Genomic DNA, 14,010 nt, shown 5'->3' with positions numbered 1-14,010 from the left:
ACAAAAAGGGAAAGTCGAGGGTTTTATATCTGGCAGGTTCATTTCTGCAGATTCCTCAGAAACCCTAGTAAGAAGTAGAATTATTTCCTCAATGAATTTCTATAGAAACTAGATTCCCCCTCTGCTGGTTATTCAAGAGAATACAGGCACTTCAACACTGGCTTCACTTTTGAGACCTGGAGTCTACGTCCATTTTTATAAAACAGACTCAGATGGAGCTCTGTAATAGAGATGTATTAGCAACTATAGATAACAACAACACAAATGTTGCTTCTACGATCGAGCTCTTATGATGAAGGTATGCAATTTACCTTATCGACTAATGGGTCAGGGCTAATGAGCCTCAACTCTCAAACCAAAGAAATCCTGACAAGAACACGACATAGGGCTGAATCACTAAAACACAGATACCCTGTGATTATCAGCCTCATTTCATTTTCATCCAGTTTACACACATTCTATATGTGACATGTTTTCACAGTTTCAGACCCGACGCTGTCACAGAGATCACAGACGTGTTAACGATGTTCCAGAGGCCGACGCCGGCACCAAACCATTCAGATAATAAACCCTATTTACGCAGGAAACTTTCCAAAAAAGGTTCTCTACAAGTTAAACATTTTAATTTGAAAGTGAACATGAAAGAATTTAGCAAATAGAGATATTAAAAATGTCAAAAGTGAGGAAAGAGTAAAAACTGGATCAAATAAAACATTATAAATTATTAAAATAGATGAGATCAGATCTGGGAGGATGCAGAACCTATAAAAATGTGTCTCTGAGAGGGACATTGGTCCAGAGAGACGGGGGTCCTCAGAGAAAAGGCCCGGTCCCCTCTGGTCCTGTGATTGGACGAGTCCAGAACAGTTGTCAATCAAATCAATTTAAAATGTACTACAACCATGTTAAGACTAAACTAAAAAAACGTCATTCCAACGTTAAAGTATTTTGAAGTATTCACCGTCTGCCCCTTAAAAATGTCATTCTTATGAAAAGCCCTCAGGGAAGAATGTGGGCGGCTCCCGAGGTAAATAGTATTCCATCACTTCTATGAAACCTACGATTAAAAAATAAATAACAGCCTGAGTAGATTTAAAACTTGTCGTTCACTGTCATTGCCAACGATTGGAGCTGGATCTCAAGTTGGAAGGACACCTCAGATCTGTTAATTTGATTTTCTCTTGGTGGAGCCATCTCTTCATTTGCATTTTCATTAAGGACACCTTGGAAAGTGACTCGTCTCTCGTCTGACGCTCCTGGAGCTGCTGCACATGAAGACACGAGAGGCCTTCTGTCTCCGTGCAGGGTTCAGGACACAGGAGACGGCTCTGAACTCGATAACAACTCCAACACGACGCCACGCTGTGAGACGGGCACATCTGCTGCCTTCTGTTCTCGTTACTCAAAAGTCTATTTGAGGTTTAATACCCTCTCGTCAGCAGAGCAGGTGCAGACAGTTACACACAGACCTCAGACGTCTGAGGCATCTCGTCTGGGAAGATGAATCGGCGGCAAAGACGTATTTTTAGATATGTGACGTTCTGCTCTTTTCTTTAAGTTGCTTCACACGGGGAACAAAACGCAGATAATGGAAGTTAGCTTTAAAGGGTTTTGTAACTGTTGTCAATCTCTGCAGCTCGGCGTCGGGCACGATCCTCCTCTTCCACGACCGTCACGTCAGGTGATCTCGTCAATAACGAACGCACGGAGAAATTATCATCTCATGAATTTCATCAGACTCGGAAAAACATACGAATCACGGTTGAAACAGAGATTTAATCCTGGAGAAATCGAGTGCAGTGAAAAGAAGTTGAAAGGGTTTTTGAGAAAATGTGAATTTGAAAACTGAGACACAAACAGAGGAAATGAATTATGCATCGTGTGCTTTGTTAAAAAGAAAAACAGAAATACTCCAGGTTGTTGGCGTAAGGATTTTTATAAATTGTAAATATGTAGAGAGGTGAACTTCAATCTTCAACTTCACCAACGTTATTTTGATTATTTATTTAAACTGCTTTTTTATCTTTTTTCTTTCATATTTGTTCTTGTCATTTTATTTTACCTTTTAAATTTTGTCCAAATGAATAGAACCAAACTAAGAAGTCAAAAGGTCATTTGATTTTGATTCAGAGACAGAAGGGTTGTGTTGTCGTTGTGTACTGGAGCTCAACATCAACAAGATACTGGAAAAGCACTGGTTCTTTTGACTGGTGAAGTCACTGCTCCGGCTTCGGTCCCACAGATTCAGCCAATCACAGACAGGTGTAACCAGTTCAGAAGAAAACCCACGGAGAGAGAATCTACTCTCACAACTTCACCGATAAAATAACACAAATAACAAACTGACCAACACAAAGAGTCAGAACACAAACCAGACCAAGGCCTTTCACAGACGATCTCCTGGACATGTGGCAGCACCAAAACAAGATGGAGGACACCTGAGCTACCATGTGACCTGCACGTGAAGAATGATCCATACCCCTCTAACAGGGACATTTCAAAATAAAAGTTCACAGCAAGAATTTTCCACCTAAAATAAAGGTAATAATTAATTAGAAAAACAAATTGTGTATCTGAATAGAAACAAATTAAAGCTCATTCAGGGACAGCAGAAGTCAGTTCAATCAAATACTACTCTTTAGAAAGCGAGTGAAATTGAAGAGCAGCTTGTTTTTTGATCTTGTTTGACTGTTAATGCAATTCAAATTAACTCAGGAAGGCGGTTTGATCGACCGCGAGTCACCAAACATGTCCACAAGAAATCACTTCTCCAAATTGAAAATAACAAAGATGTTGAACTGTACTTGTCTGTGATTGAACTCTGAGCTTTCCAGTTTTACTGTTTTACCTTTGTTGCCGTTTTCAAACAAATTTTGGTATGTAGATTATTATATTGATTCTGCTTTTGCTTGAAATTGAATAACAACATATGTTTTCTGTACAATCATTGCTGTTCTTTCATCACAGTATTTCCAATACAGCTTAATACCTCAAAATAACTTTGCTGCACAGTCCCAAGGGGCTAGTATGTATTTTCAACTACGACCACTAAATGGCGGCAGAGTGCTTCAATAGCTTCCTTGGTATGTGTAGTATTTGCACCATCAGGCACAATCGTCACCTCAGCGGCATTAAGACCAGAATGGGGTTTGATTGAGATTTGCAACATTCGTCTCGAGGGGTTAATAGATAATAATTATTACAGAGCTACATGAGATGATGTGAGGAAACAGTAAATATTCGAGGGTGAATGCAAAGATTGAATCACTGTTTTAGGAAATTGTGATGTCTTGATAATCAAATATTATTTTTCACTTGGAAAGTAAGCCTACATTTCATTTAGAGTTCAGCAGCATCAAATGTAATGTCATTATATTTGTGTTGATAGAATTCTATTGTCACATTGTTGTGTGATTTAAAAACATGTGATCGTGTTTTAATGGTTTTCTTTTGATCGTTAAGGTTGACTCACTTCCTGCCTTTAGCTGCCATCAGCTAATTAGATTAATCAGGAAGTGTTTTCTTTGAGTCAGGAAAGTTCAACCTGAACAAACGTGCTGTCGGGCGACGCTCCATAACAGGATGTGAAGAGACGGACGCTACAGATGGTTTCAGGTCAAGGAAGCGTTCAGGTCTCATGATGCAGACTCACAACAAACACAGGAGATCTCCCCTCTGGTTTGTCATCACTGTGAAGGTCGTCTGTTCATCTCCTCCGAGACTCAAAGGTATAGTTTTACTGCAAATTACCATCTGACGATTTTGGTTCCGTGTTCATCTGAGCAAACTGTGTCAATAAAAGAAATCTGTGTGATTCTGATCTGTCTCACTTTGTAGCAGCGGAAGAAGAAATCCTCCAGATTTTAAATTGTTCTCTGTCTCAGCAGACAGTTCCCATGAATCCATCTCACTACCCAGAATTCCCCTTGAAGTCATAATAGTTCGAATCAATCAAAAAAAAGTCAAAATTATCAACAGATAATGAGACGGATCATAAACAGAAGCAGGAACATTAAAGTGTTGGTAAAGAAGAAAACCAGTGTGGCTGCAGAGGTCCAACATCCTCCTCTCTAATTGGCAGGGTTGTTCCTTCCTGCTCTGAGGAGTCTCTGTGCCCCTGTGAGGTGCCTGTCGGGGGGGGGGGGGGGGGGGGGGGGTTCTGAGACAAAGGATGAAAGCCGAGGATAATGAAGTAAACATCGAAGATCTGCAGCTTCACGTTGGTCCGAGTCCAGCATCAGACGTTCATTTGATGGAGCTTTCATGCTGCTCATGAGCTGCAGAGAAGAAACGAGGAGCCGTCGCTGCGTGACACTGGAACTGGGGCTCTGGTCTTTTAATGTGAGATTTGACTTCTGGTTCACACAGAGGGAAGCGTCATGGTGGGACGAGAGTCGACGAGTTTCTATCTGAACCTCAGACGAGGTGGCTTCACTGAGCAGCACTTTAATATCTCACAAGTTATTCTGTAAATAAACTGTCAGGCCGCTAAGATCGTATAACATCACTTCTATCACCTCCTCCATGTTAGTGGACTAAACTAAAGAATCTAATTCATTGTCATTTTCTGTATTATCACACGATATGTTTATTATTTTAGTTATTTGAAGCTGTAAAAACAGGGGGACACGTTATGATTGACAGCTGACACTGCCTCCTGATTGGTCGAGTGTGTATTTAAGCGGGAGCTTGACCCTCTGGCTCCAAATGAGCGTAAGATGGCAGCGCACAGCTTCTGGATTGTTGGGCTTCATTCTTTGAAGAGTGGGAGGAAGATGATAAGAAGTCTTTATTTACAATCTGTGGTTGTACCGTACAGGTGCCAACAGGGGGCGACGATGAGCTTCTCACCCACCGTGTCTTGATGATATCATGCAGATGTTTTGCTCAAGTTGAAACATCATTTACATCTTTGCACAAAAACTTCAGTTGCATTTGCTCCTGATGTTGCTCAGATAACAATATTGAATTCTCCCATTCAATTAAAAGCAGATTTAATCTTACAGATGGTTGTTTCCAGTGTAGTTTCCCTCCTCTTTCACAAGAAGCCCCGACGCCATTGAGAAATTTAATTCAATAAACCTCCACAGTCGTTTTGCTTCCCGGCGCCGTTAAGGGCCTCTGCTGTGTGTGATGTAATGTTATAGCCCAAGTGCTACATGCAAACGCATTTAAATTGCAAATTAGTTTGACATGAAAAATGCAAGCCTGCCACAGTGAGTGGTTGTTGTGCGTCGCACGGTGCGTACACACAAACGACACACGCCTGCAGCAGCGCTCACATCGGCTGCCTCTCTCTAATCTCCTCCTCTTTGATCACGATTACCCAGCAAACAACAGACAGTGTGTAAAGCTTCCACGCCGCCGCCAGGACGCCTGCAGTTGTGTAGCGTGTGAATGTGAGAGTTGATTGACAGGTTGGATCACAGCGGGGGGGGGCTGTCTTAACCTAATTCCCCCTGTCGTTCACAGAAAGCGACAACGGAGAAAACAATAACATTTATTTATTGATTCATAGGTTATACATTTCATGATATAATAGCGATATATTATTATTGGCAAAGATACTATAATCCAATTGCATTTCTATACATGAATACAAAATCTGAGGTAGGGCCTCAAAGATTGATGACATTGAAAATAAATGCATTTCACATATATGATATATATATATATATATCTTGTTATTTTTTTCAATCTTACACGTATTTTTAAAACATATTTGTTATATACAGTATCTACTCTCTATTTCCAAATCAAAGGGATGGCATGGGGGCGGTCAGAGGCACATATCTATATCCATAGGCAGCAGTACCTCACATAGAACACACGGAAATATATGACATTACTCAAGTAATTAGAAATTTAACCTATGCATTCATAGGTCACACGGTAAAGTGCCAAAAAAGACACCACAGACAGAACCATAGGAATACTGGGACTATATGAGACAGACGATTAGCTATTCTGTGGTGTTATTCTTGAAATACATACAATACTCTACCACCAGAGGACATCTATAAGGCCAATGGTTACCTGAAGATGTGTTGTAACGTATTGGCGAACATCGAGGAACACTACGTGGGACGTGGACATGGCAGTATCTCAACCTCCTAGACGAAGATCACACATTCCTTTTTTTTCTTGTCAAGTTTCTTTTTTCTGTTTTTCACTAAAACCCTCCTAGTTTAAAGTAGACTCTCTTTGGTTACCTATACTGCCCAGAGTTGACTTGCAGGCAAAAAGCGAATTGACAGTTACTTCTTTATTATTTTTTATTATTTTCTCGTCTTCCTCCTTTTTCCTGTGACGAGGAGGAGGAGGACGACAGCGACGCTCGGGTTTTATTAACTTTGTGACGAACGAAAAGCTCCTTAAGCAAACATGCATGGACTTACACTACCGAGAGAGAAAGGACAAGGATTTACTATACATGGACATTGAGTTTACAGCAACACAAACTGCACATGCAAGCTTGTCAGTGTTATATTCTATGAAGTTTGTTTAACTGAACCCTATTTCTTTTTTTTCCCCCCTCAAAGCAAAAAGCAGAGAAGCCCAGTAGAAATGGAAACATCTTTAAGAAAATACTTAGATGAGGTTTTATCATTCAAGTCCTACAAAGAGTTGAGGTTCCACAGCGTCCCAGTGGGATTTGAATCTTTTTCGGAGCTCACCAGTGTTTAAAAGTTGTGTTTTTATTGGTCTCAAGCTCACAAGTGTCGGACATTGGTCCTCGTGTCCACGTGAAAACACAGAGAGGAGCATCGGGGGGGGGGGGGGGGGGGGGGAGACCAACTCCTGTAAATGTCCTCTGCTTCTTTCACACAATCTTCTCTGGGACTGGCCATGCAAACATCCGATTGACAGAATACGTGGAGTTCAGTAAAACTAAGACGGAGACGACGCGCTCGCACACACACACACACTCACACACTCACACACTCACACACAAACAGACACACAGTATTATCATATTGGAGCGAATAGAGCTAAATGCGCTAAAGACTGAACGAAAGCGACACTGTGGAGCAAGCAGGATATTTACTAACAGGGCGTTTGTGCTCATTAATTGATTATGTTTTCTTTCCGAAACTCTACGACGTCTAAAATCACATCCATGCTACGACTCATGTCTAGATTATGAGAGGACACGGCTTAGAGACCCTTCAACTTAAACGTTATTGCATCCAGACCTGCAGCCTCCATGACAACATTTAAAAACCTGCAGTGTTAAAAGCATAGTAAAGCCAATCAGAGCTTTTAGTCAACATGGAGATGTGTCTCAAGCTGGACCCCCGACATGTAGCACGTAAAGAGGCTGCACCAGACTGTTCCTTCAGGCTACTGTGGTGTCACATCTGGACGCTGCCTAACACCCACACCTCAACAGCTCGACTTAAAGGGAAATGTGTTCTATCGATCTCCCCGGCTCTTAGAACCCAGCACAAACCAGTAAGAGAGAGACAATGGTCAAGTCAGGGGGGGGGGGGGGGGACCGGAAGATTTGATGTAAAGCCTTTACATGTCTGCATATATGCAATTAAACCTTTAAATTTCCAGGCGTTCTATATTCAAATTGTTTAAATGAACAGTTGTTCCGGTTCTAGTAATGTAATAAGCATATTGGAAAGCAAGTTACTCGACTTAGCGCTGCACACAGTCTGTCACTCGCTCGCCCTGTGTAATAACTACAAGGTGCATTGAAGCCACAGTAAGCAAACAGCACTGAGCTGATCAGGAAGCAGCGCTTTGATTCTGATCTTTTCACAAACACACTACTCGCCCTTATATACGTTCAGGGTTAGGATGGCTCTAGACTCTCTGTTTCCTATGCACTGAATGCTTTATTATTCCCCACAACCACCGGAGTAGTCGGACTGGAATCAAATATACCTGAGACCCTGTTTTTCTTTTTTCTTTCGATTTTTTTTTTCTCACGAGGACACACACAGAGAAGCAGAGAGAGGCGAAAAGTCTGAAATGGCAAAGAGAGGTCTCCGCAGCTCTACCACAAACAACAAGAGACCAGGTCCACTTCCGGGGGAAGGAGCCGGCCGCTCTCTAAGTCTAATCGTCTTCTACTCACACGCAGCACATCGTGAGAAGGCAACAACACACACACACACTATGACTACTGGAGGAGAGCTTGTATCTGAGAGGTGCACGAGATATCAACACAGCAAGCAAGAGACACGTGGGGGTTAGAGAGACGTAAAGCACACACACACACACACACACACACACACATACACACACACACGCAGGATCTATCTGGCTAGCTCTCTCCTCTGCTGCTGGAAGCAATACATATGCTATCATATATTCTGTGTATATATATTATATATATATTATATATAGATGAATTTTTACATATATATATAACTGAAGAGGTTAAATGGCCACACTGGTCTACTAAAGGAAAGCTATTCTACATTTAGTCGTTATATTCGAGGATAATACAGCAGGAGTCACTAAGTAGAGAAAGAGAGAGGGATGCAAACTAAATGTGGTGCACGCTGGGTTTTTATTTTTAGCTTTGTTTTTGTTCTGTTTGTTTTTTTATTATTTCCAAGGCAGTTGATATTATTTGTGTTGGTGATGGAGCTTTGTACACAGACGGAAGAAAATACAGATCCCAAGCCAAGCTCGCTCGACCGCTTCTCTCTCTCTCCCTCAATTCTCTTTTTTTGCTTTTCCTGCGTTTGCTTTCAGCGAGATGATTCATTATCTCTACACACAAATGTTTTGGCACTCACACACACACACACACAAACACACACACACACACACACACACATCTCCATAGGGAGCAGCTATGGTGAGTCTAATATTGCAAGTGCAGTCTGAGCTGTGCCTTTTTATGACACGATTTTTCTCTTGGAATAAAGATCCCTGGGACGGGCTCCGGAGTAATCAGTGGTCATGTGTGGGAGGCGATGATCGCCCATTTGTCGAGTAGGAAGCAGCAGCGGAGGAGCAGACTCCACCCGGGCCGCCACTCGTCTCTGAACCAAGAGAGACAGTGACGAAGGAGAAGAGGAAGAGGAGGACAAAGGAGCCTGTCTGCACTGCCACGTCTGAGGGAGGAGGACAGGAAGCAGAGGGTGATGTACGGATGGGGAAAAGAGAGAGAGAGGAAGAGGGAGAAGGAGGAGGAGTTGGAAGTGGTGGGTTGTGGTGCCGGCGGAGCGGCTGCTACTGGTAGGAGCTGAGCTGGAAGTCCTTCGGGGGCAGCTTGAGGCCCAGGGAGTTGGTTCCCAGAGGGTCGGTCATGTTCTTGTAACGTTCTCCACGGTGCTTCATCAGGAAGGGACCCCAGTCCGGCTGAGGGGAGCAGACCAGCTTCAGGCGCTGCAAGAGGAGAGGCCACACACGGCTACTGGTTTACACAAGCACAGCAGATTCCAACAGTATCAAGGGTGTTAAAGGAACCCTGTCTGAAGTATACTGAGGAACAGCGCCCTCTACAGCTACACATCATGGTAGAAGACCATCTAATACCAGTGCTGTAGAATATGTGATGCACGAATGGAAAACGTGCATGTCAATAGTAAGAAATGTTTAAAACTTTAACTCATATTTCTCGACTTGCTCTAAACCCAAGTTTCTGCCTGTTCCTGTGTAAAATCTTCTTTAAATGGAATAAAATGTCGTAAACCAATCAAAAGTTACATGAAATCAAGAGTGTTGTGCTCCAGATGCTGGATGTAATCAAAGGTTAAAACGACTTTAAACCTTTAACAAGAGAAACTCTTATTTTTTTCAAGTGCTTAAGCAACACCATGTAGCTGTCACTGAGCAGCAGCGCCCCCTGCAGCCACACATGGGGAATAACTATGTTGGGCTCAGAGCGATTAAGTTGTTTGTTTTTAACGTAAAGACAAAAATGTCCATCCATGTGACTAATGGAGATAAACTGTGTTTTTTAAACTGGTCTAAGTGTTTTTTAACTGAACTACAGTTTCTATTTACTCTCCCGGGAATGAGAGAGAAAACTTTCTCCGTATTCACGATCCCTAAAACTGATAATTCAAGGTTTAAAAGTTGCATCACTTTTCTTTTCTGCTGAGGTGCCTTTTACCAAATCACCACTGGGAGGCATCATAGCCTAAAATTGGAACAACTGAACTCACCCTCCTCCTGCCTGTTGGACGGTTTGTGCTCAACTGCATTAATAGACCCTTCATATAAAACCTGCAGGTTTTATATTTTATATCTAGTTGATTTCCCTGCTTGTATTTCACTCATAATGTGCAACCTGGACTCCGGTGACCCTGAGATGATGTTAAGACTAATTTGACGCCTTTTTCTAAATATCAATAAAAAAAAACTTGATTATTGCTTCACTCCATCCACTTGTTTTCAATCAAGGTGGATGCCTTTAAATCCCTTCCTGCATTTAAGAGTCAACACTGTGGTGATTATGCATTTATAACATGGAGCATGAGAGCATCAGTGAAGGAGTAAAGTGGGAGGATGGTCGGTGACTGAGGGAGAGGAGGCATCAGGACACAAAGCCACGACCTTCATCAGCCATTAATCTGAGGAGGCTATTTAAAACAGAGCCGTCAGACTGGCAGAGAAATGTTCAAATGAGTTCTCACCCAGCAGCCGGCCTCGTCCTGCTAATGAGCGAGGGACCAGGCTATTGATTTATCTGATAGTGTGTGTGCGTGTGCGTGTGTGTTTGTCTGTGTGTGTCTGTTACGGAGACACAAAACAAAAGCATCTCTTCACGGCTGCGGCTCAATGATTACCTCGCGGAAGGAGCCGGGGGCGAGGTACATCTTGATGAAGAACATGATGGGGATCCAGATGACAGAGCAGATCACCATGAGCCAGCCCATCACCATGGACCAGGTGGGGTAGGTGTACTCCTCATACGTCATCACCTTCCACTGGTACAGACTCAGGAACAGGATGCCCTGCACAGGCCAGGGGGGGAAAAAGAAATGGACTTTAAACGAGATGCCTACTGCCGCAGTGTCCTTGAGCAAGTCACTGCAGCTTCTCCTCAGGGGCTCGGGGTATATGAGGCTGTGGTTTTGCTGCTTTGCACCAAAGGTATAAAAACAAAAGAAATATATTCCAATTTTACGTTGAAAGCTAATTTATCACCTGCAGGATTTGTGTATCGCTGCAGTTTGGAGTAAACAAGGTCCTCGTGCACGTTAACACAACGACTTGTAATGTGTAAAACACGTGCACATCTTTGAATCGACAGTACAACTGTACAGACTAACAACATGTGCAGCCTCTTCTGGAAAGAGGCTGCACATGCCAAACAAACAACATGTTGTAAGTTGTGTGTCAGAAGGTCAAGCTGCAGAGAATCAGATGACCTCGCGTTCAGGAAGACGACTTTATTTAACTTTGCAGATTGTGTTTCTTTTTTTGTGTTGCAGCTTCGAGCACCTTACACAACAAGTGCATATACGTGTGCCAATGTTTGTATTCCCCACAGGTATGAGAAAAACAAAACCTTGGGTGTTTTTGGCTCTTCATCGCAGTACTTTTTATGAAGTACTGGAGGGTTATTATTTGTGTACTCTCTAAAACTTACTGGTCTGCAACTGGGGAGATTAATACAAGACTTGAAAGAAAAATCCACAATCCCTCATTTGTAGATTCATCCAAAACCGATTTTTAACTATATAAATAAAAATACATATTTTTTGCGATTTCCGTTTCCCCTTCAGATGCAAACCCTCACCAGTATGAATACAAATGCCAGTGAAATAATGCTGCAGCCCAGTGCTGCTGCATTGGAAGGTTTTTCTGCAGCAGATGAGGACGGTGAAGCACATTTATTCCAAATTGGCTGCACTGATCCCAGCACACGTGGCTCAAGAGGATGGATGGTGAAAGTGAGACTCAACAAAAGGCACTAAAAAGGTGTCGAGCCGAAAATACATTCCCACTTTTGCAGCAAATCTGTTTGAGTGGGTCTGAGCGTAAGAGGAAGAAACAGGGAAAACAAACAGAGAAAAGGAGGCAGACAGAAATAGATTAGCCCGGCGTCGTGCATCAACGAGCCCTGAATGAGGAAATGTGACGTCCCTGGAGAGCAGCAGGATTCTCCATTTGTCAGTGTCACCTCTGCTTCTGGAGCTACAGTGGATTCCATTACAATTACCAACGTTAATGTGTGCCAGGGCCCCGACGCCGACACGCCGCCAAACAAGGTGCAGTGGATTTCACAGCTCCGGCGTCACAGCAGGGGGCGGAGAAGTGGTCGTTTCTACAGATAAACACTATTCTCTCTCTCGGGGGGGGGGGGGGATGTGTTGGCAGCAGCTGAACTGACGACACGAGGACGATTTGTCTGCGACTGTTGTGAAAAACAACTTGAGATTTGATGACACGACCGGAATTGGAAGGAAAACAAATATAATTTTCTATTTGAGTGGAAACAGGAGCAATTTCCTCCCCCCTTGTTCCTTTCCACTGGCGAATCAATGACTCGAAAGGGGACAGTGAAAATGGAAGCTGCACGTGTACGAGTGTGTGTGTGTGTGTGTTTGTGTGTGTGAGTGTGTGTGTGTTTGTGTTTGCGTGAGATGGCCAAAAACACACCGTCAGAATGGTCGGAGTCACGAAGGCCCAGCAGATTCTCCAGAATCGGTTTGGCTGGAAACCAATCATCATTTCGATGTCCTCGCAGAACCTCTGCAGACCTGCGAGGACAAACAGACAGAAGACAGAGGAGTGAACTCAAAGGTGAAGCAGAGGGAGGAAGTCTGGGGGAGAGGAGGAGGCACAGAGAGGGACCTGGGTTTAATAAGGTCCTTTAAAATAAAATAAAAAGAGAGAGGGAGGGAGGGAGGGTGAGGGAACTCAATTCATCCATATGAGTGTGTGAGAGAGAGCGAGAGAGAGAGAGAGAAGGCCAGAGAGAGAGAGAGAGTATCAGTCTCTGTCGTCCCTGGGAGCAGGCGGGGGGGGGGGGGGGGGGGGGGGGGGGCAGATGGCTTCATTCCTCTGCCTTTATTGACGGATAACAGTGAGTGACATGAAGAGGCAGAGTCACAAAATCATTTCAATATGTCACCGGCACGGAGGCTGTGACAAAGCGAGGCTCCTGACACCCAACACCTGAGCTCTCTGAGAGAGAGAGAGGGAGAGAGAGAGAGGGGGGGGGGGGGGGGACGTTACAACAGAGACACCCAGTGCTCGTGGACGGGAAGACACCTTCACCACAGAGGACGACTCCTGCACGAAGCAGCTTACACACACAGTTAAAGGGATGGTTCACCCTAAAATGATAATTCACTCATCATCCACTTTTTCTGTTGTTTTGTTATTCCTGACGTCTCCAGTTACTTCAATCGTTTTGGATTTGGCTGCAACTCTGTTTACCTCCTGAAACTCCAGCAGTGGAACTTCACCCTCTCCTCCATCGGCACAGTGGTGAGTGGATGATGAGTGAAGTTTCAGTTTTGAGTGAACTATACCTTTAAGTGATTGGGGGAGGTCATTCTGTAAGTGGTTTAACGAGCAAATTAATTATCTTTACATGTTACCATCTTATTTGTGCTGCATGGAAAGGACGCCCAGTAGAGTTCACACCTCCAACAAGATCCAACAGGTAAATCAATTTCCAACGTTTCATAGATATCACTGAATATTTCAGTTTTTGAAGAAAATGTAATATATAAATTTGGTTACAGCAGCTATAAAGGTGAATAAAATTGTATTTTTTCTATATATTTACATTTCTTTACTCAAATAATTCATAAAATAAACAAGATTCAAAACATTTTCTTTTTTGTATAAAGACTTTACAGAATGTAAACTAAAAATGTTAAAGTAGGAGAAGAATAAAGCGTGGTAAGGAAAATGAAAGGCAGGCACACCCTGTCACTATAAAAGATTTTTCAAAAGTAGAAAATTTAAATCGAGTTTGTGATTCAATTGTCATTCAAATCCTCACGGGTAGTGAGGTGTGCAGCAGCACCGACTACTGGCGAGAGGCTGTAACTGCAAAACAAAAAATTAGTGAGTCTG

General features: G+C 43.0%; 1 protein-coding gene across 1 annotated transcript in view; it reads right to left on the bottom strand.

Moving 5' to 3' along the window:
* Positions 1-5,487: 5,487 nt before the first annotated feature.
* Positions 5,488-14,010, bottom strand: part of slc6a5 (solute carrier family 6 member 5) — a 19,232-nt gene continuing 10,709 nt past the window's right edge. The window contains exons 13-15 of the mRNA XM_062392548.1: positions 12,580-12,680; positions 10,761-10,928; positions 5,488-9,354 (exon numbers count right to left, since the gene is read on the bottom strand). Of these exons, the coding sequence (XP_062248532.1) occupies positions 9,199-9,354; positions 10,761-10,928; positions 12,580-12,680 (425 nt within the window). The 3' untranslated portion in view covers positions 5,488-9,198. The remainder of the gene's footprint in view (positions 9,355-10,760; positions 10,929-12,579; positions 12,681-14,010) is intronic.

Source organism: Platichthys flesus, chromosome 1, assembly GCF_949316205.1.
Source record: "Platichthys flesus chromosome 1, fPlaFle2.1, whole genome shotgun sequence".
Lineage (NCBI taxonomy): Eukaryota > Metazoa > Chordata > Actinopteri > Pleuronectiformes > Pleuronectidae > Platichthys > Platichthys flesus.
Note: the sequence above shows the minus strand (reverse complement) of the source record. Positions and strands in the feature narration are given on the sequence as shown.